The 22,392-nt window shown below is 40.5% G+C and overlaps 1 protein-coding gene across 2 annotated transcripts in view; it reads right to left on the reverse strand.

Annotated features, from left to right (window-relative positions):
- ca10a (carbonic anhydrase 10 (inactive)a) overlaps positions 1-8,355 on the reverse strand; it is a 324,693-nt gene extending 316,338 nt beyond the window's left edge. The window contains exon 1 of one of the 2 annotated variants that reach the window (XM_026177459.2): positions 7,779-8,355. In XM_026177459.2, coding sequence (XP_026033244.1) covers positions 7,779-7,839 — 61 coding nt within the window. In that variant the 5' untranslated portion in view covers positions 7,840-8,355. The remainder of the gene's footprint in view (positions 1-7,778) is intronic. The other variant, XM_080305677.1, reaches the window with a different exon arrangement.
- Between the last annotated feature and the right edge of the window lie 14,037 nt (positions 8,356-22,392).

The raw sequence follows: 22,392 nt of genomic DNA on the forward strand, positions 1-22,392 counted from the left end.
CTGAGAGAGCACAGACTTTACACCCGTGGGTCCACCTCCCCTGCAGCGGCACTGCAGACCACACCCTGCCACACACATCAAACACGTAAAATAAATATTTATGCTCTTTTGCATTCACTTTTTGTTTTTTGTTATTTTTACACAGTGTTCTGACTGATTAACAATGGTCTACAGCCAATCTTGTGTATTATTATACAAACTTTGGTTGTAAGATTCAGATAACTATTTAATAAAAGCTAAATATTTTATATGAGAGTAAAGAAAAGTATATCTTTGTGTCCCCCTTTCCCTGTTAATGCCCTACCTGGCCCCCTGGCAAAAGCTTTGCTAGATCCGCCGCTGCACAGTTACCAGCTGTCAGCTACACAAAAAAGGATATTGGTCTCTCAGAAACAGTTCATAACTTCCCTTCAACTCATTCATGTCACCTAAAAGGTAAACCTGTTTCTCCATCACCAGTTCAGCTCTGATGATTCAGTAAGGACATCTCATGGTTTGGACCAGCCGTTTTTTCAACTGTGGCTCCAGCAAACATCAGCTGATACTAGAAATTAAAATCAAATGAATTCTAACAACAGCTGATCAAGCTTAAACGTGCTGCTCTTGTTTAGTGCAATAAACAAACAAGAGAGAAAAGCCGATCATTGATCAGTTTCATGACTGAAGTTTCAACAGGCGAGTGAATGACAGGCCAGGCTGTCATAAAGTTCAACATCAGTAACTTAGGGCGCACACAGCTGTATAGAAACTCTGTCGTGCTAGCTAGCAGGCAGTATGAGTTATTGTAAAAAGTCACCACAACGAAAATAAACTACACCTAAACTCGGTTTATATCTGACGCAAATAGAGTGCAGTTCATAACTTCTTACCTGAAATTCAGTTCACCTCACGCTCCGACCGGCAGCCGCCTGCTTCTCCTGCCTTCGGTTTCCCTGATCCACGATTGAGCTCCGCGTTAGCCACCATCGGTTGATCGGCGGCCGCCTTATATGTCTCTTTCCCCGCATGACCTTTCTGTCATACACGGGTGAATAGCTGCCCTCTGTTGTAGCTCCGCGTTAGCCACCACTAAACAACTCAGTTATTTTTTCCACATCGACCAGCACCATATAAACGAAAAATAAGTCCAGCTAAGACAAAGACTGTTTGCGAGCGATCGGGGGTGAAAGGAGTTAGAGACGCATCACTGAAAGCCCAGCCCGGGTGCTTTTTAGCAAAGGGTCGCTAGCGGTGCTAGGTAGCTAGCCGGCTAGCAGCAACACATAAGAGAACTTGCTAATATGGGATGCCTTGATAAAACGAGCAGATATTTGAAGTTTACACACCTACATTCTCGCCTGAAAATATCTTAAAAGTTTATTTTGTGACCTAGAAACACTAATAAAATACATATAAAACGAAATGGTGGCCGCCATTGTTTCACTCGGTAGAGGCGTGCTATGAATTGTGGGATATGGAGTGTTCCACCAAGCATACACCCTTGCGGTTACCGTAAGTATTCAATGGTTCGCGCAACCTTAAAAATTCCAATGGTTCCTGAAATGTCTGTGAAGGTTCTCAGTCATCCAGGTCATCGTAGTCAAAGGAGCTTGCAAAGAAAAGCGTCTGGACTTCTTTAAGTTGCTTGAAAATTAACCCTTCAAGCAACTTAAAGAAGTCCAGACGCTTTTCTTTGCAATGGTTCCTGAAAGCAGCGACACTGTGCGCGCCGTTGATGTTGTCGTCATTACGGTAATACAAATGTGTCTAACCGTTTTTCCCCACTCGGCGACACACCCGCCGGGGGTCAAACTCTGGTAATTGGTGATTCTGTTCTCAGACATGTGAAGCTAGAGACACCAGCAACCATAGTCAATTGTCTTCCAGGGGCCAGAGCAGGCGACATTGAAGGAAATTTAAAACTGCTGGCTAAGGGTAAACGTAAATTCAGTAAGATCATAATTCACGTCGGCAGTAATGACACCCAGTTACGCCATTCGGAGGTCACTAAAATCAATATTGAATCGGTGTGCAACTTTGCCAAAACAATGTCGGACTCTGTAGTTTTCTCTGGTCCCCTCCCCAATCAGACCAGGAGTGACATGTTTAGCCACATGTTCTCCTTAAATTGCTGGCTATCTGAGTGGTGTCCAAAAAACAATATGGGTTTTATAGAAATTTGGGTAACCTTCTAGAGCATAGGTGTCAAACTCTGGCCCGCAGGCCAAATTTGGACCGCAGCCTAATTATATTTGGCCCGCGAAGCCATACCAAATGACTATTAGAGCTGGCCTACTGGTATTATACAGCTAATATATATATTGTTTAGTATAAAGCTTTGCTTGTTCCATATTCAGTTTTTCAGCAAAACGTGTTCAAGTCCATAAGAAAAGATTCATTCTCATATCTGGAGGAAGATTTTTTTTTTCAATAAATATTAATGTTAGCCCGCGACTTTGTTCCAGATTTGAATTTTGGCCCACTGTGTATTTGAGTTTGACAACCCTGTTCTAGAGGAAACCTGATTTTGTCAGGAGAGACCCCTACCCCATTTTTGATGGAGCAGCTCTCATTTCTAGAAATCTGCCCAAATTTATTAACCCTCCAAAATATGACTTTCCAGAGTTGGGACAAGGAAGCAGTCTTACATTCCTCTTTGCAACTTCTCTCTTCTTTTTATGGACGCACAGTGTGAGCACTCAGGTCGCATCAGAGCATCGGGCCATATAGTGTGAGACCCTGCATCGTGACCTACGAACTTCTAACCCCTGCGAGTCAACCGTACAGTTTGAGCAGGAGCTGAATCGCGCGACTGAAAAATTCGCACAGTGTCTGCCCAGCATAAGTCCCTGTTAGTACATAAATGAATAACTGATCAACAAATTGATTTACTCTGCCTGAAAGAAAAACCTTGTTACACCATAATGATTATGTTAGTTTAAATGAATCAACACCTCTGAGTATTACAAATTGACAGAATCCTTGAAACACAGGCCAGAGGGGATGTGTGGCAGAAATCTCCCACTCCAGCTTGTTAATCAACCAAAGACCTAGGCAGAATTGTAGTTCACTTGAAAACCTGAAGCTTAGCCCTGTCCACCCTAGCTGGAAAACTCAAAAAAAGTTTTATTTGTTGTTCTCTATTATCCACCTGGGCCTTACTCTGACTTTTTATCTGATTTAGTGCTCTGCCTAAGATAAAATAATTGCTGTTGGTGATTTTAACATCCATGTAGATAATAAAAATAACAGCATCAGTACAACATTGAATCTATTACTAGACTCAGTTGACTTCTCTCAAAGTGCAAAAGAACCCATCCACCATTTTAATCACACTCACACCATTTAACAGTGTTTTCTGAAAACCCACTTTGTCTGATCATTTCCTAATAACATTTAAATTTACAATAATGTATTACACAGCAGTGGGAATAGATTTCATCACAGCAGATTCAACCACTGTTATCTTCTTCGATGCCTTGTTCCAACACAGTGCATATCCATAAAGATATTTAGAAATCACAAAAAAGTAAATTCATGGGTATAATGTCCAAAAGAGTAACTAATAGCTAGTTTGTAAAGGTCACCACCTACTAACATCTATTCTCAAAAGAAAAATGGGGCTGAAAATGTACTAACAAAGTTGTTTACTAAAATTTTGAAACAATATTCTTATCAGAATTATAATGGTAGCCAGTGATGCTTGAGCTACGTGCTGTGGTGACCCCCAGTGAATAAGAGAAAAGCTGAAAATAGCTTGTAGATGTGGTGCAACTTAAATCAGATTGTGATTGATGTGTTGCAAATTCTTTATAATGTACTGGTGGATTGAAACAGCCCTACTATGAGTATCCTTGATTTCCAATGATCCTCCACTTCATAAATTAACCTAGGGGTTCTGTCACAGCACCAAGTGAGTCAGCCTCATGTTCACTGCCATCTTAGCGACACCAAGCTTTGCATCTTGATTACAGCATAGATTAAAGCCTTGTCAATTACGAGACTTTTGTGTCCACAATCCAGGCTCAACTGTGCATGATAGGCTGCCTTTGAAGTTTTGCTTATCACAGTCCACATTCATGTGTGTGTATCTACATTTGGCTAATAAATGTATTCCAATCCATCAGATATTTGTTAAAGAATAAATGTCACTGAAAGGAAACTGCTGAGACATTATAGAATCCCAAGCACCATCAAGCAAAGATTTTCACTGTCAAATGTGACTCAGGCAACAAGTACACATGATGACACAGAAGTCTAAAGGTTAGCGCGCATGCCAGTGTTTAACTGAGCAGCTGAATGTGTACATGCCCACACCAAGCCTCAGGAGTAAAGAGAATATTAACATGTCCTTGGATTCACTGTTACAGAGACCCAAGTCAATCTCTGCCTAGGTTCCACTTACTCATTTCCTTTGCAGCTACTGACTTTTAAAAACTGAACTGGATAAGAAATACTAAAAGATGATCAAAACTGAAAATCTGAACATCTAAACATGTTTAGAGTGGATTAATTTTCCCTCATCTTATTTGGCAAAAGTACAACTACATGTTGTGAATAGCCTGAGATATTTAGGTCACATCACCAGGAATGATCTCTGTGGTGCTGAGGATGTTGTAAATTGCATGCACAAGCAAAATGAATGGTTCACAAATGACATATGTGTAAAAATGATGTCAAAATAGCTCTTTTAGAGCCAATTTACACAACACATTTATGTTGGAGTTGAAATAAATCAAAGAAATTAAAACCTTGAGTGATATATAAAGATGAATACTGCATTTTACTCAAACTTCCAAAATGGACAGGTTTGCAGCTAGTAATGTTATTGCTATTCATGCTGTGTTTAGGAATGTCATGTATAAATATGTTTCAATTAACTGTGTTGAAAAATGTCGTTGAATTGACATAAGACATCTCATTTGGTTTTAGAATAACTGGAACAAATTTGGAACAGATATTACTATCTGATAGCTCTTCCTTGAAGTTATTGCTTCGTATCAGCACTGGAAAACATAACCTGGCATCCAGTCTTGATGATCGTCACTTCCAATAAATATGGTAACCACAGAAGTAGGGGAGTGACGACTAAACATCCCCCAGAGACTGCAGGTGTATGCTGCGGTGATGGAAATGTTGAAACAACAGGCAATGATGGCAAGGCAGCAGAAGCACTGACACATCAGAGGGAGAGATGGGATATTTGCTAAACTGCTAAACAGTGAGGGTGTGTTTAGTATATGATATGAAGAGAGGCATACATGTAAGTCTGTATGACACTCTCTAACTGAAGTTACCTGCCTCAATAAGTTCACAGGGTTTGTTCCACTTGTGTTATAATATTGTATCTTTGTGTTTTTGCCAAGGAGGCAGAACAGGTCATCAACCAATTGGAAGGTTTGTGGTTTGATCCCTGCCTGCTCCACTCTGCTTGTCAAATATCCTTGGGCAAGTTACTAATCCCAAGTTGTTCTCCAATGCATCCATTGGAGAGAGAATGTTAGATAGAAAGCCCTTAAGAATAGAATAAAGTGCTTGCATGAATGTGTGAATGAGGCATAAATCCCTTTGAGTGCTCAAGTAAAGTAGAAAAGTGCTGTATAAAAACCAGTCCATTTGCTTTGTTGTGGTCTGCTGGGAGAGCAGCACCAGACCTGGTGACAACAATAGACAGGAAGAAAAAAAAGATCAGGATGGCTGACTCTGTGATTGGCTGCAAATTGGACGTATTTAACCTCCTAAGACCCAAACTCTTCCACGACATGCATTTTTAATTTCTCTTTGACATTTGGGTATATTGGGGCCCGATGAATGTAAAAGCAAAGAATTACCAGAGTTTGTTTTGTTTGTTTTTTTTACCTTATTTTTGTTTTTAAGAAAAATAAGAGCCACATATGAGGATATTTGTTTAACATTTTGATAGAACAGTAGCAGTATAATGCCCTTGTAAGTGGATATCAGGCCCATGTAGAGCAAAATTGAGTATTTTGGTCGAAATAACCCAAAATGTGATGTCCACATATGTGGACTTCAGGTCCTAGAAGATTAAATTGGTAAAGAGGGGGGTAAGCAAAACATTTATCCATTATGACCTCATCAGAACACTAGCAGATTTAAACCTAGGGTCTTCTTCTGTATCACTGGGTTTCACAAGTATGTGGGAACAATAAGCACTGACTGTGCAGAGACTTGTACAAATAAGATCACTATAACGTAGATTGAGAAAGAAACATAATCTTTTCAGATGTCGTTCATCTGAAGAACCAGCATTTAATCTATTCATTTTCAACCAAGTTTTGGTTCATAAACTTCATAAAGGGACATATTTTAAAAGGCCATAATTGACTAACTAGATTTAGCACAGAAAACACTGCCCATGGGTGACTGATGCTTGGGGGTGGATAGATGACTATTATACCAGATGCTAGGGTTAGAACAACTGAGATTAAACACTAAACACTAATGTATGTGTTGAATGATGGTGTTTGACAGCTGCAGTAAATCTCAGCTGTATTTTAAATTCCACACCTCTTAGCTGATTGTGTTTCTGAAAAGCACATTTTTCTTACTGGGGCTGACAGCAAGTTAATCCTCTACCTTCTTATTCAAGTTTGTTTAATAGTGTTGAAAAAGAACAGCGTTGTCCGTACTAAGCTTTTAATTACAACCATTTTAAAACAGTCACTACCGGAAGGTAGGGAAGGAGTGAGGGAGGGAAGCTAGGACACTATATAGTAGGTTGACTGGAATATAAATCCTTTTCCCTCCCTGACATCGTGTAGGTACAAAAATGAGATAAGAGCTTAGCGTGCATAATGCGTGAACACGGAGGATTTACGCACATCTTCGTTGTGAATTCTCAGGTTTGCGTCATTTCGAAAGACGGATAAAAAATAAATAAATAAAGGCAGAGCAGTAAAGATAACCAAATCGTGTCCCTGCTGTTTATCATCGAGGCGCGGATACGTGTTTAAAATGAAGCTTCGCTTGTTTGATGCGCATCGGTTTTTTGGTCTGCAAATATCTGTCTTGTTCTAAAATCTTACGGGTAAATTCGGACAAATTTAGAATTTTAAAGACAAAAAGGGCCACAATTCTTTCTTTTTAATTATCAAAGTGCTTTTAACATATCGATAAAAGAAGAAACGTGCTCTATTAGGTACGGAGTATAGAAATGGGCGTTGAACTCCTGTATTTGCTTGAAACATGAGCTAGAGTAAAAGCTTCGCTCCATCGGCAAGCGCCGAAAGCTTAGGTACATCTGCTGCATGACCTACAGCCCCAAATCTGCTCCTCATATCGTAGACTGCAGCGCACTCAGCGGTGCGCATAACAGCTTTATGTGACAATAACTCTAAGTGAACTGTTTCTGGAGCCTAGAGACTTCACAAAAACTGGAAAGGACCGGTGAGGAGAGACTGTGGGAGTTCTTCTGCAATGCATCCATCGAGTGACCAAAATGAAAAAAGAAAAAAAAAAGTCAATCTCGCTGTTATGCGTGTGTCAAAAGACTGCGCATCAGTTGCTGGAGGCGATACCTTCTCTGTTTTTGAGTCCCACATAAAAGGTCACATACACGCGAAGAGGTATGTATAGGTGAGCAAAGAGAGAAACAACGAGAATGATTCTCGCCAGGCGCACAAACTAGAGTGCATTCTGATGCGTCCCCCTCCACCTGACCATTTCCTGCACACTAGTTTGATAAACCAAATCTCACCCATATCAGACAGAATTTCAGAAAAAAAGTTCCAGATAATTCATTGATGAATTGTTTTTTTTTAAATATACCCACAACTCACCTGATATACAAACAATAAAATTAGCTTGAAGAATGATCAGTATCTCCCAAATTATATCCATTCTCTGTCTTCATTCCACGTACATTACGCACCAGCATAAAAAACAAACAAATCAGAAAACGAAGCTTTTTCAGATGCTCTGTGCCTTTACGTCGGATCCTGCTGTACCTCTTCCACTGGGTATTTTCCTTGCCACGCACATAACAGGCGATTAAAGCCTTAGGAATAAACACTGCACGTTCCCACCAGATTCCAAAGATGGGTAAAAAGAAAGAGAAAAGCCAAACTGTAGCGATCCTTCGTCAGTTCACTGTATTATTACTCCAGTGCGCCATGGAACGGCCACATCCTTCCATCCATCCGGTGCTGTTTCACACAGCGGACATCCCCTTATTACCACGTAAAATCGCATATGATCGCTTCAGGAAATTCTGTGTATCGGGCGTAAAATACAGGGGGAAAGCCTGCGTTAATGACTGGTGGGACAGCGGTGGGATCCGTGTAACACCTGGAGACGCCTCACAACTCTGTGAACTCGCATCGCCAGGTGCTGAGCTTCCGATCGAGACTTCTCCCCGTCACCGCAAGGGACCAGTGCCAAGTTTAACTCAATAACATCAAGACTTCCGGCAACAGTTCACAAAATAAAAGTACTCGCTTATCGGCGCTTGTGCATTTTCATGCATGCACACAGAACTTAATCAAGGTGTTGGAAATCTGAAAATGTGAGGACAAAATACATTTCTATAAAACAGGCACCCGTAAGTTTACGATGACAGCATTCCAGCATAATTAGTGCAAATTTATAACATATACATGATAATTAAGTAATTTGTAAGTAATAAGTAATTTGTTAACAGCTGACCTAGATTTAATTCCTACCATAAGCTTTTTTCCTCTGTGCGTTGCTCTTGTAGTTATTTTTTGATTTACTCATAATCCGATAATTTCCAATAACGTTACACGTGAATATGTTCAACTCTGCTTTCCAAAGACACAGAAATTTATGGGCATACCAGTGAAATAAATGACTGTGTGGGAGTTCATATCACTCTTTATAGCCTATTTGTTTCATTTTCGATGCACTCTGAGGTCATAGCAAATTAGAACAAACATCCTAATGAGTGATTTTGCAGAACTACGTTCTATGTATAGAGTTGCTAATTATTTGGCATTATTGCAGGCAAACCAGCCTATGAAATGGATGAAACACATCGTGACTGGGTTTCCGCTCTACACAAGGGGCACTCCGAAATCCCTGCTTCGAACATACCACCATGCTAATCAGATTACTTCTTTCATGTGAGGGTGAAGAGGTGACCCTTCTGGATAAGATGGTGAAGGTTTGCTGCGTTTTGGTGAACAGTGTGGTAGTAAAACCAGGGCAAAATGAAACTTGCTCTTGTTAAATATTCTTAAGTCTTGTACTGTATAAATAGCGGTAATTTTTCAAAAGATACAGTAAATTAAGTAGTGTTAGTAGTGGGTGATATCATGTAAACGCTGTCATGATTTTGTATAAACATTTTGTCATTTGTAAACTATAAATGACATGGATTCTGCATTATAACTGATGTGATGTTCTATAAAGTGGTTTTAATAAAAAAATAGAAAAGGCAAAAATTAGTTTGTTTCTTTATTCAACTTTTGAACAGTGAAAAAAACAAACAAAAAAAAAAACAAAAAAAACCCTTTTGAACAGTGGTACTCCGTACGTATTCAGTAAATGCAAATTATTTACATGGCAGTGCACTTCAGGCATACATCTAGACCCCCTAGATCAGGGGTCAGCAACCTTTAAGACCCAAAGACCCATTTGGACCCAGTTTCCACGCAAAAGAAAACACTGGGAGCGGCAAAGCCGTAATGTTTTGGTTTTTTTTGATTCAGGATTATGTGTATGATGAGCTGTTGACACAGCCTGAAGCTGGATCATGTGCACACACAGAAAACACTAACACACAGAACTCAGAAATTAGAACAGCCATTTCTACTACTCAAACACTTTTGCATTTGTTGTTTATATATTGATCAGATTTATATTTTGATTTCTCTTAGATTAAGAATAAAATGCTTTGTAAGTAGGAAAAAGAGAAAAATTCTGTTTTAGCACATTGATAATTTTCTATCACATATGTTTTGATTTTAAGACATTTGAGCCTCTCAGCTGTGATGTAGAGGGGCTGGGGGGTGGGACTTGGAAAATTTGTTTGGTGTTTTGTGGTGCTTGTGTCAGACATGGTGCTTGTGAAGTCCCTCTATAATCTGCACAAAGAGACTGTATGTATTGACATGACATTTTAATGTGTTCTCTCTGTTTTTACATATGACCTCAAGAAGCAACCCCGGAACAGATCAAAAGTAAAATTGTTTTTTGGACTGTTGGGTGGATACATTCCCTCTGGCTGACATCCACCATTGTCTGTAAGATTTGGCTATTTTCTGTAGGCAGATAACATGCCACATGGTTGCAGCTATGCTGTGTTGGAATTCTTTGTGTTTCAATAAACCCACTGTGTTTAAAGGATAATGTAATGACTTACGTTTTTAAAACAGATTTTGCCCGCAGGCACCCCTAGATCCTTTATGTTTGTGACAAAGCTAACTGCCAGAGACCAAATGCTATGGTGAAGAGTAAAATTTGCCACTGTTAGGTGTGGCTGTGTGCAGGCAGGAATAGGACCCAAGGTGCAGACTCCGGAGACAGACGTGAACTCAAAAAGGCTTTACTTTGGTACTCAAAAATATAACATAACTGGGGAAAAAAAACTCAAAACAAACTTAAACTGGAGGAATGACAGAACACACAGCTAGGAAACCGGTAGATCGCGACACGGACACAGAGAAACACAGGGCTTAAATACACAGAGGGAGCAATCAGGGAATGGGTAACAGGAGGGAAACACAGCTGGGGCAAATCAGAACTGACGAGACCAAAGAAGCATAAACTGAACACACTGAGAAAAGACAGAGACCTTCAAAGTAAAACAGGAAACACATAACACAGACTGAACAAAGACACAGACTCACATGCAGGCACTACAAAGGGCACAGAGACGTGGGAACAGGGCAGACACAAACACTGACTGAACACTGGGATATAGGAACTTAAGATACACATAGACGCGAACTAGACAAGGGGATGCAGGTGATAGGGGAGACAGAGCAACTAAAGACGACAGAGACATAAGCCATAAGACGGAACTCAAAGAAACCAAAAACTAGGAAGTATAAATAATATCAAAAACTCAAAAACCCTGGGTCGACGACCCAGGCATCCTAACAGCCACAGACCACAGCCACAGTCCAGTGTGTGACAAACAATGGCACAACAACAACAACTCACAATGACTGTTTACGTTTTTCTTTTCTTTTCATTTAATTCTTTTTTCTACTTTTTGTCATCAAATTGATTGAGAAAAACTGTAACTGAAAACAACTGAACAACTGATGATGAATGCAAATATATTTCTCTCTTTGCTCCTCATTATCTGTGCAGGCTCAGAATATAACTACAAGTCTCAAAGGTCAAAAGGTTCTCCTTAAACAGTGAAAGCTTAGTAATGGCCAAAATATCAGGCACATTTTTGGCCTCTTCTGTTTGTGTAACCGTGGATGCAGTTTAGAAATTTCACCACTAGATGGAGACGTTGTCAAAGGCACATACCTTTTGACAAAGCATTTTTCTTTGTTAAAAAGTTAGACAAAGCAAATTCTGATCTGATTTGTTCCGTCTCATCAGAGGCAGAAGATAAACCATCTACAGCTAAAAAATAAATAGTCAGCTGCGCCAGATTGGACAGAGCCCTGGGCCTACAAGACTGAGGATCCCCCACTCCCCGGAATGTGCCCGACCGAGCCACAGGTGCCAGGCAGCCCCCGTGAGTGAGCCAGTACATACCTGAACACAGGGGACGAGGGCATCAGCCACCGGCAGGGAGTTTGGTGAAAAAGAAACGATAGCATGCTCCATGTACTTTTTGCATAGACTTCCAAATAATAGTCAAGAAGCCCAGTCTTTTAGTTACCTATAAATACTGTAGGTACTGTGAGGGTTCAACTGAAATAAGTCTTCCCACCAAGACTTGGGGGGCTGACTTGGAAAGTGGCAAGATCGAAGATGCACAGTGCCTTATTTGAAAAATGAGGAACAAATGATACGAGGGCAAGTCGTACAAAGAAGACAGGTCACTAAAGCTGAGAAAAATGTTATCTTTAAAGATAAGGTATTAAGTGGATTTTTTTGTTACACATATTGTGTTAGCCCTGCGATAAACTGGCAGCCTTAAAACCCAAGGTATCTAATCAAAATGTAAGTAATAATTATAAAATGGGAAAGCAGAAATAAATGTGACATGAATGTAAATGTGTTAGCTGACATAGAGGACAGCTACATTGCAGTCTGAAAAACCTTTGTTGTCAAGTTTGCAGGTATATCAGCACGAGACATTCTTACATAGAAGAGTCTGTTAAAGTCTCTAACTCAGTGAATCATTATTGGTCCCGTCTGTTTGGATAAATTTAGTAAGTTGATGTATGTCCATTTATTGACACTTTTTCTTAATTGCTTATCCAGTTCAGGATCACAGTGGAGCTGCAGCTGGATATGTTCATTAAATAAACCTTACAAAAGTTAACAATAAACCTGCATCCATGTACGTTGTTGTCCACAGGATGAGAAAATCAAACTGGAAGACTGTGGAACATGTTAATAAATGTTTGTGTTTATGCCTGTGTCTTTCACAGGAGGCGCTGGAAGGTTTCCCTAATAGTTCCTGGTGAATCAAAGCAGAACCATAAAGGTTGCTGGACTACATGATGGCCTTACCCCTGAGCAGTCATCCTGTTAAAGGAGGAACCAGTTGGAAGCTGTTTTCAAAGTAGCTGAGCAGATTTCATCTCAAGTAAGCGATTAACTGTTTGTTCATCTGTTCTGCCACTTAAAGAGCATTTAAGGACGTCTTTCGAGTGTCCAGTTGAATTAATTCTACTGGCTCTCATGGTCATTTGTTATTATAGACATATGTTTCATGTTCATCCAGCTATTTAGTAAATTCTATTTAGTAATATCCGTCAGCTATAAAATGTAATATAAATATAAAAATATCTAAATATCTCCTGCCCTTTATATTTTAATGATGTAAGTCTGTTATTGTGTTTCATTAGAATTCCTCACATATCAATGAGATACAGTACAGTACTGTACAGTACAATCCTACTGACGCAGCAGAGGGATAACGACGGCCATTCAACATCGTTACACGACATATTCGAGCTGCATGATGCAGACAAAGTGACTAAATCACCTTTTATGTGGTTTATTGTCTTCAAACCAGCAGACAAAGCTGATGGCAGAAGATGTCGGAGAAGAACTTCAGGCAGTGTACTGAAAAGGTATTTTTTTCTTGTTATCAAAAGACATTTGGAGTGGCAGCTTCTACAACTGGTTGCACTAAAGTAAAGCTTTACAATCTAAGAAATCACAGTGTTGATATTCAGCACAAAGAGAAAAGCTACTTGTTTGAATTTATTTACAATCATCCATCCATCCATCCATCTTCATCCGCTTTATCCGAGGCCGGGTCGCGGGGGCAGCAGCCTAAGCAAAGAGGCCCAGACCTCCCTCTCCCCAGCCACCTCCTCCAGCTTATCCGGGGGAACACCAAGGAGTTCCCAGGCCAGCAGAGAGATATAATCTCTCCAGCGTGTCCTGGGTCTGCCCCGGGGCCTCCTCCCAGTGGGACATGCCTGGAACACCTCACCCAGGAGGCGCTCAGGGGGCATCCTTGTCAGATGCCCGAACCACCTCAGCTGGCTCCTTTCGATGTGGAGCAGCAGCTGCTCTACTCTGAGCCCCTCCCGGATGGCCGAACCTCTCACCCTATCTCTAAGGGAGAGGCCAGCCACCCTTTGGAGGAAGCTCATTTCTGCCGCTTGTATCCGCGATCTCGTTCTTTCGGTCACTACCCACAGCTCGTGGCCATAGGTGAGGGTAGGGACGTAGATCGACCGGTAAATTGAGAGCTTCGCTTTTACACTCAGCTCCCTCTTCACCACGACGGACCGGTGCAGCGTCTGCATTACTGCAGCTGCAGCCCCAATCCGTCTGTCGATCTCCGGCTCCCTTCTCCCTCGCGAACAAGACCCCGAGATACTTGAACTCCTCCACTTGGGGCAGGAACTCATCCCTGACCCGGAGTGGGCACTCCACCCTTTTCCGGCTGAGAACCATAGCCTCAGATTTGGAGGTGCTGATTGTCATTCCCGCTGCTTCACACTCGGCTGCGAACCGAGCTGGAGGCCCTCACCCGATGAAGCCAACAGAACCACATCATCTGCAAAAATCAGAGATGAGATTCTGAGGCCACCAAAGCGAAAGCCCTCCGCCACTTGGCTGCGCCTAGAAATCCTGTCCATAAAAATTATGAACAGAACTGGAGACAAAGGGCAGCCCTGGCGGAGCCCATCACCCACCGGGAACGAGTCCGACTTATTGCCGGCAATGCGAACCAAGCTCTTGCAACGGTTGTATAGAGATCGAATGGCCCGTAGCAATGGGCCAGACACCCCATACTCCCGCAACACCTCCCACAGGACACCCCGAGGGACACGGTCGAATGCCTTCTCCAAGTCCACAAAACACATGTAGACTGGTTGGGCAAACTCCCATGCACCCTCAAGTATCCTCGAGAGGATAAAGAGCTGGTCCAGTGTTCCGCGACCAGGACGAAAACCACATTGTTCCTCCTGTATCCGAGGTTCGACTAGCGGACGAACTCTCCTTTCCAGCACCCTGGCATAGACTTTCCCAGGGAGGCTGAGGAGTGTGATCCCTCTGTAGTTGGAACACACCCTCCGGTCCCCTTTCTTAAAGATGGGGACCACCATCCCGGTCTGCCAGTCCACAGGTACTGCCCCTGATCTCCACGCAACATTGCAGAGGCGTGTCAACCAGGACAGCCCTACAACGTCCAGAGCCTTCAGGAACTCGGGGCGGACCTCATCAACACCAGGGGCTCTGCCACCAAGGAGTTGTTTAACTGCCTCAGTGACCTCGCCCTCGGAAATTGGCGGGTCATTCCCCTCATCCCCAGACTCTGCTTCTTCCTCGGAAGACGTTTCAGTGGGATTAAGGAGGTCCTCGAAGTATTCCTTCCACCGCCTGACAATTTTCTCAGTCGATGTCAGCAGCGCTCCGCCAGCACTATACACAGTGCAGGTAGAGCACCGCTTTCCCCTCCTGAGACGCCTGACGGTTTGCCAGAATCTCTTCGAGGCAGTCCGAAAGTCTTTTTCCATGGCCTCTCCGAACTCCTCCCACGCCCGAGTTTTTGCTTCAGCCACTGCCTGAGCCGCATTCCGCTCGGCCTGAAGATCTCGCGGACTGGGGCCTCTGCTAGACGTTCCCAGCACACCCTCACTACGCGTTTAGGTGCACCAGGTCTGTCCAGCGTCCTCCCCTGCCACCTGATATGATTTACAATCATAGTTTTTAAAAATTCTGACTGTAAACAGCTTTTACAGCTGTGATATTGTTTGACACTCGATATCAGGTGATCGGGTTTAATTTAAAGGTTTCTGTGTCCCAATGAGCCATTTACACTGACCAGTGTCAGTTTAATTGTAACACATTCATTATTTAGATTCAACAAAGAAATAACTGAATGTAAAAAATGGCAGCCCTCAGGCCAGGTTTATAGAGATATATGCATGCATTATGAAATTTATGTATCCCAGATAATTGTTATTCATCTAGTCATGGCATACCCACCCCTTCCTCCCCAGTTAACTGCAACCCAAAAGAACTAGTGGGGCTATTTACACACAACCAGTGTGGGGTAAAAAGAGCCACCAAAAAGCTGTCAGCCACAGATGTTCTAGAAGAATTAGAAACTCTACTTATGGAGAAACTTTCTAAGTCTAACAGGGGACAGGTACTCCTGCCCAAATAACATGATATAACCCCACGTACAGCCCAGCCATAAAATGAACCAAGTCATTTAGTTAAAGACAGCATGGGACCAAATGCATGTAACCAGCCTGCACCAACCTGGCATTTCTTCCTCCTGAATTAAATTAATGAATGGATGAAAGTTAAATGACTACAAACCTAAAGCCACTAGTTCCCACACTGGAGCTCCCTGATACTGTGTGTTAACCGTATTTAGCTTGTATCAACAGTTGTAACAGGCTAAGCCACCTGATACACTGCATTGAATGATTGTTCCTGTCTTAATGATTTCAGCTGACTGGTTTCAGCTCAGATGTTCTGCTTTTTCCTTTCAGTAGATCAAAGCAGCTCGTGCTGCTTCTGCTTCCAATTTAATGGCAAGAAGAAGAAGAAGAAGGATAAGAATGCTTCAGCGAAGTGGCATTGATGGTCTCGGTGAACAGTCATGGTCACACACTGCATGTGGTTTTAAAAGCAACATGTCTGTTCACCACAACAATCGAGATGTGTAATATTAGTGCAGCTACGGTTTGTTCTTTGATCACTTAGACCAAAAAAGTGTTGTTTTCAGATTCTTTCTTTAAATCTATAAAGCACCTGCTCATTTTTTATTATAATCAGTTTCACATAAAACTTAGTTTTTCCTTTATGATCTTTTAATACTTACAGTACACTGTACATGTCTACATTAGAGACATTTCTGATACCTGTTTCTGTTGACTCAGAATTGTGAAATGTTGAGAAAAGGAGAAAAACAATGATTTCTAAGAAAATAAACCTTGATGGAAACATACAGAATGCGTTTCTGACGATTACATGCATTTGAATGGGGAACTCGCCCGAAACAAAGTATAGGTTTTCATTATGTGAATAACTTGGAAATCTTAGCTCAAACAGCTGCAAAACCTGTTTTCCCAGCACGGAGACCTTGAGTTCTATAATATAAGGCCATAAACATGTTTGTCTGAGTCTTCTATCAAAAGTTACAGCTATTTCTATGAAGTTGTACAAAAACGCTTTCTTTCGCCAAGACAGTGCGTTTCTCACTGTTACATGCATTTGAATGGGGAACTCGACCGAAACAAAGTATAGGTTTTCATTATGTGAATAACTTGGAAATCTTAGCTCAAACAGCTGCAAAACCTGTTTGCCCAGCACCGGAACCTTGAGTTCTATAAGATAAAGCCATAAACATGTGTATCCGAGTCTTCTATCAAAAGTTACAGCTATTCATATGAAGTTGTACAAAAACGCTTTCTTTCGCCAAGACAGTGCGTTTCTCACTGTTACATGCATTTGAATGGGGAACTCGACCGAAACAAAGTATAGGTTTTCATTATGTGAATAACTTGGAAATCTTAGCTCAAACAGCTGCAAAACCTGTTTTCCCAGCACGGGAACCTTGAGTTCTATAAGATAAAGCCATAAACATGTGTATCCGAGTCTTCTATCAAAAGTTACAGCTATTCATATGAAGTTGTACAAAAACGCTTTCTTTCGCCAAGACAGTGCGTTTCTCACTGTTACATGCATTTGAATGGGGAACTCGACCGAAACAAAGTATAGGTTTTCATTATGTGAATAACTTGGAAATCTTAGCTCAAACAGCTGCAAAACCTGTTTTCCCAGCACGGGAACCTTGAGTTCTATAAGATAAAGCCATAAACATGTGTATCCGAGTCTTCTATCAAAAGTTACAGCTATTCATATGAAGTTGTACAAAAACGCTTTCTTTCGCCAAGACAGTGCGTTTCTCACTGTTACATGCATTTGAATGGGGAACTCGACCGAAACAAAGTATAGGTTTTCATTATGTGAATAACTTGGAAATCTTAGCTCAAACAGCTGCAAAACCTGTTTGCCCAGCACCGGAACCTTGAGTTCTATAAGATAAAGCCATAAACATGTGTATCCGAGTCTTCTATCAAAAGTTACAGCTATTCATATGAAGTTGTACAAAAACGCTTTCTTTCGCCAAGACAGTGCGTTTCTCACTGTTACATGCATTTGAATGGGGAACTCGACCGAAACAAAGTATAGGTTTTCATTATGTGAATAACTTGGAAATCTTAGCTCAAACAGCTGCAAAACCTGTTTTCCCAGCACGGGAACCTTGAGTTCTATAAGATAAAGCCATAAACATGTGTATCCGAGTCTTCTATCAAAAGTTACAGCTATTCATATGAAGTTGTACAAAAACGCTTTCTTTCGCCAAGACAGTGCGTTTCTCACTGTTACATGCATTTGAATGGGGAACTCGACCGAAACAAAGTATAGGTTTTCATTATGTGAATAACTTGGAAATCTTAGCTCAAACAGCTGCAAAACCTGTTTTCCCAGCACGGGAACCTTGAGTTCTATAAGATAAAGCCATAAACATGTGTATCCGAGTCTTCTATCAAAAGTTACAGCTATTCATATGAAGTTGTACAAAAACGCTTTCTTTCGCCAAGACAGTGCGTTTCTCACTGTTACATGCATTTGAATGGGGAACTCGACCGAAACAAAGTATAGGTTTTCATTATGTGAATAACTTGGAAATCTTAGCTCAAACAGCTGCAAAACCTGTTTGCCCAGCACGGGAACCTTGAGTTCTATAAGATAAAGCCATAAACATGTGTATCCGAGTCTTCTATCAAAAGTTACAGCTATTCATATGAAGTTGTACAAAAACGCTTTCTTTCGCCAAGACAGTGCGTTTCTCACTGTTACATGCATTTGAATGGGGAACTCGACCGAAACAAAGTATAGGTTTTCATTATGTGAATAACTTGGAAATCTTAGCTCAAACAGCTGCAAAACCTGTTTTCCCAGCACGGGAACCTTGAGTTCTATAAGATAAAGCCATAAACATGTGTATCCGAGTCTTCTATCAAAAGTTACAGCTATTCATATGAAGTTGTACAAAAACGCTTTCTTTCGCCAAGACAGTGCGTTTCTCACTGTTACATGCATTTGAATGGGGAACTCGACCGAAACAAAGTATAGGTTTTCATTATGTGAATAACTTGGAAATCTTAGCTCAAACAGCTGCAAAACCTGTTTTCCCAGCACGGGAACCTTGAGTTCTATAAGATAAAGCCATAAACATGTGTATCCGAGTCTTCTATCAAAAGTTACAGCTATTCATATGAAGTTGTACAAAAACGCTTTCTTTCGCCAAGACAGTGCGTTTCTCACTGTTACATGCATTTGAATGGGGAACTCGACCGAAACAAAGTATAGGTTTTCATTATGTGAATAACTTGGAAATCTTAGCTCAAACAGCTAAGGTTCCTGTTTTCCCAGCACGGGAACCTTGAGTTCTATAAGATAAAGCCATAAACATGTGTATCCGAGTCTTCTATCAAAAGTTAACAGCTATTCATATGAAGTTGTACAAAAACGCTTTCTTTCGCCAAGACAGTGCGTTTCTCACTGTTACATGCATTTGAATGGGGAACTCGACCGAAACAAAGTATAGGTTTTCATTATGTGAATAACTTGGAAGTCTTAGCTCAAACAGCTGCAAAACCTGTTTTCCCAGCACGGAGACCTTGAGTTCTATAAGATAAAGCCATAAACATGTTTGTCTGAGTCTTCTATCAAAAGTTACAGCGATTTATATGAAGTTGTACAAAAACGCTTTCTTTCGCCAAGACAGTGCGTTTCTCACTGTTACATGCATTTGAATGGGGAACTCGCCTGAAACAAAGTATAGGTTTTCATTATGTGAATAATTTTAAAATCTTAGCTCAAACGGCTGCAAAACCTGTTCTGTTTTCCCAGCACGGAGACCTTGAGTTCTATAATATAAGGCCATAAACATGTTTGTCTGAGTCTTCTATCAAAAGTTACAGCTATTTCTATGAAGTTGTACAAAAACGCTTTCTTTCGCCAAGACAGTGCGTTTCTCACTGTTACATGCATTTGAATGGGGAACTCGACCGAAACAAAGTATAGGTTTTCATTATGTGAATAACTTGGAAATCTTAGCTCAAACAGCTGCAAAACCTGTTTTCCCAGCACGGAGACCTTGAGTTCTATAAGATAAAGCCATAAACATGTTTGTCTGAGTCTTCTATCAAAAGTTACAGCGATTTATATGAAGTTGTACAAAAACGCTTTCTTTCGCCAAGACAGTGCGTTTCTCACTGTTACATGCATTTGAATGGGGAACTCGCCTGAAACAAAGTATAGGTTTTCATTATGTGAATAATTTTAAAATCTTAGCTCAAACGGCTGCAAAACCTGTTCTGTTTGCCCAGCACGGGGATATTGAGTTCTATAAGATAAAGCCATAAACATGTTTGTCTGAGTCTTCTATCAAAAGTTACAGCGATTTATATGAAGTTGTTCAAAAACGCTTTATTTCGCCAAGACAGTGTGTTTCTCACTGTTACATGCATTTGAATGGGAAACTCGCCTGAAACAAAGTATAGGTTTTCATTATGTGAATAATTTTAAAATCTTAGCTCAAACGGCTGCAAAACCTGTTTGCCCAGCACAGGGATATTGAGTTCTATAAGATAAAGCCATAAACATGTTTGTCTGAGTCTTCTATCAAAAGTTACAGCGATTTATATGAAGTTGTTCAAAAACGCTTTATTTCGCCAAGACAATGCGTTTCTCACTGTTACATGCATTTGAATGGGAAACTCGCCTGAAACAAAGTATAGGTTTTCATTATGTGAATAATTTTAAAATCTTAGCTCAAACGGCTGCAAAACCTGTTTGCCCAGCACGGGGATATTGAGTTCTATAAGATAAAGCCATAAACATGTTTGTCTGAGTCTTCTATCAAAAGTTACAGCGATTTATATGAAGTTGTTCAAAAACGCTTTATTTCGCCAAGACAATGCGTTTCTCACTGTTACATGCATTTGAATGGGAAACTCGCCTGAAACAACGTATAGGTTTTCATTATGTGAATAATTTTAAAATCTTAGCTCAAACGGCTGCAAAACCTGTTTGCCCAGCACGGGGATATTGAGTTCTATAAGATAAAGCCATAAACATGTTTGTCTGAGTCTTCTATCAAAAGTTACAGCGATTTATATGAAGTTGTTCAAAAACGCTTTATTTCGCCAAGACAATGCGTTTCTCACTGTTACATGCATTTGAATGGGGAACTCGCCTGAAACAAAGTATAGGTTTTCATTATGTGAATAATTTTAAAATCTTAGCTCAAACGGCTGCAAAACCTGTTCTGTTTGCCCAGCACGGGGATATTGAGTTCTATAAGATAAAGCCATAAACATGTTTGTCTGAGTCTTCTATCAAAAGTTACAGCGATTTATATGAAGTTGTTCAAAAACGCTTTATTTCGCCAAGACAGTGTGTTTCTCACTGTTACATGCATTTGAATGGGAAACTCGCCTGAAACAAAGTATAGGTTTTCATTATGTGAATAATTTTAAAATCTTAGCTCAAACGGCTGCAAAACCTGTTTGCCCAGCACAGGGATATTGAGTTCTATAAGATAAAGCCATAAACATGTTTGTCTGAGTCTTCTATCAAAAGTTACAGCGATTTATATGAAGTTGTTCAAAAACGCTTTATTTCGCCAAGACAATGCGTTTCTCACTGTTACATGCATTTGAATGGGAAACTCGCCTGAAACAACGTATAGGTTTTCATTATGTGAATAATTTTAAAATCTTAGCTCAAACGGCTGCAAAACCTGTTTGCCCAGCACGGGGATATTGAGTTCTATAAGATAAAGCCATAAACATGTTTGTCTGAGTCTTCTATCAAAAGTTACAGCGATTTATATGAAGTTGTTCAAAAACGCTTTATTTCGCCAAGACAATGCGTTTCTCACTGTTACATGCATTTGAATGGGAAACTCGCCTGAAACAACGTATAGGTTTTCATTATGTGAATAATTTTAAAATCTTAGCTCAAACGGCTGCAAAACCTGTTTGCCCAGCACGGGGATATTGAGTTCTATAAGATAAAGCCATAAACATGTTTGTCTGAGTCTTCTATCAAAAGTTACAGCGATTTATATGAAGTTGTTCAAAAACGCTTTATTTCGCCAAGACAATGCGTTTCTCACTGTTACATGCATTTGAATGGGAAACTCGCCTGAAACAAAGTATAGGTTTTCATTATGTGAATAATTTTAAAATCTTAGCTCAAACGGCTGCAAAACCTGTTCTGTTTGCCCAGCACAGGGATATTGAGTTCTATAAGATAAAGCCATAAACATGTTTGTCTGAGTCTTCTATCAAAAGTTACAGCGATTTATATGAAGTTGTTCAAAAACGCTTTATTTCGCCAAGACAATGCGTTTCTCACTGTTACATGCATTTGAATGGGAAACTCGCCTGAAACAAAGTATAGGTTTTCATTATGTGAATAATTTTAAAATCTTAGCTCAAACGGCTGCAAAACCTGTTTGCCCAAGCACGGGGATATTGAGTTCTATAAGATAAAGCCATAAACATGTTTGTCTGAGTCTTCTATCAAAAGTTACAGCGATTTATATGAAGTTGTTCAAAAACGCTTTATTTCGCCAAGACAATGCGTTTCTCACTGTTACATGCATTTGAATGGGAAACTCGCCTGAAACAAAGTATAGGTTTTCATTATGTGAATAATTTTAAAATCTTAGCTCAAACAGCTGCAAAACCTGTTTGCCCAGCACAGGGATATTGAGTTCTATAAGATAAAGCCATA

Source organism: Astatotilapia calliptera, chromosome 8 (assembly GCF_964374335.1).
Source record: "Astatotilapia calliptera chromosome 8, fAstCal68.1, whole genome shotgun sequence".
Lineage (NCBI taxonomy): Eukaryota > Metazoa > Chordata > Actinopteri > Cichliformes > Cichlidae > Astatotilapia > Astatotilapia calliptera.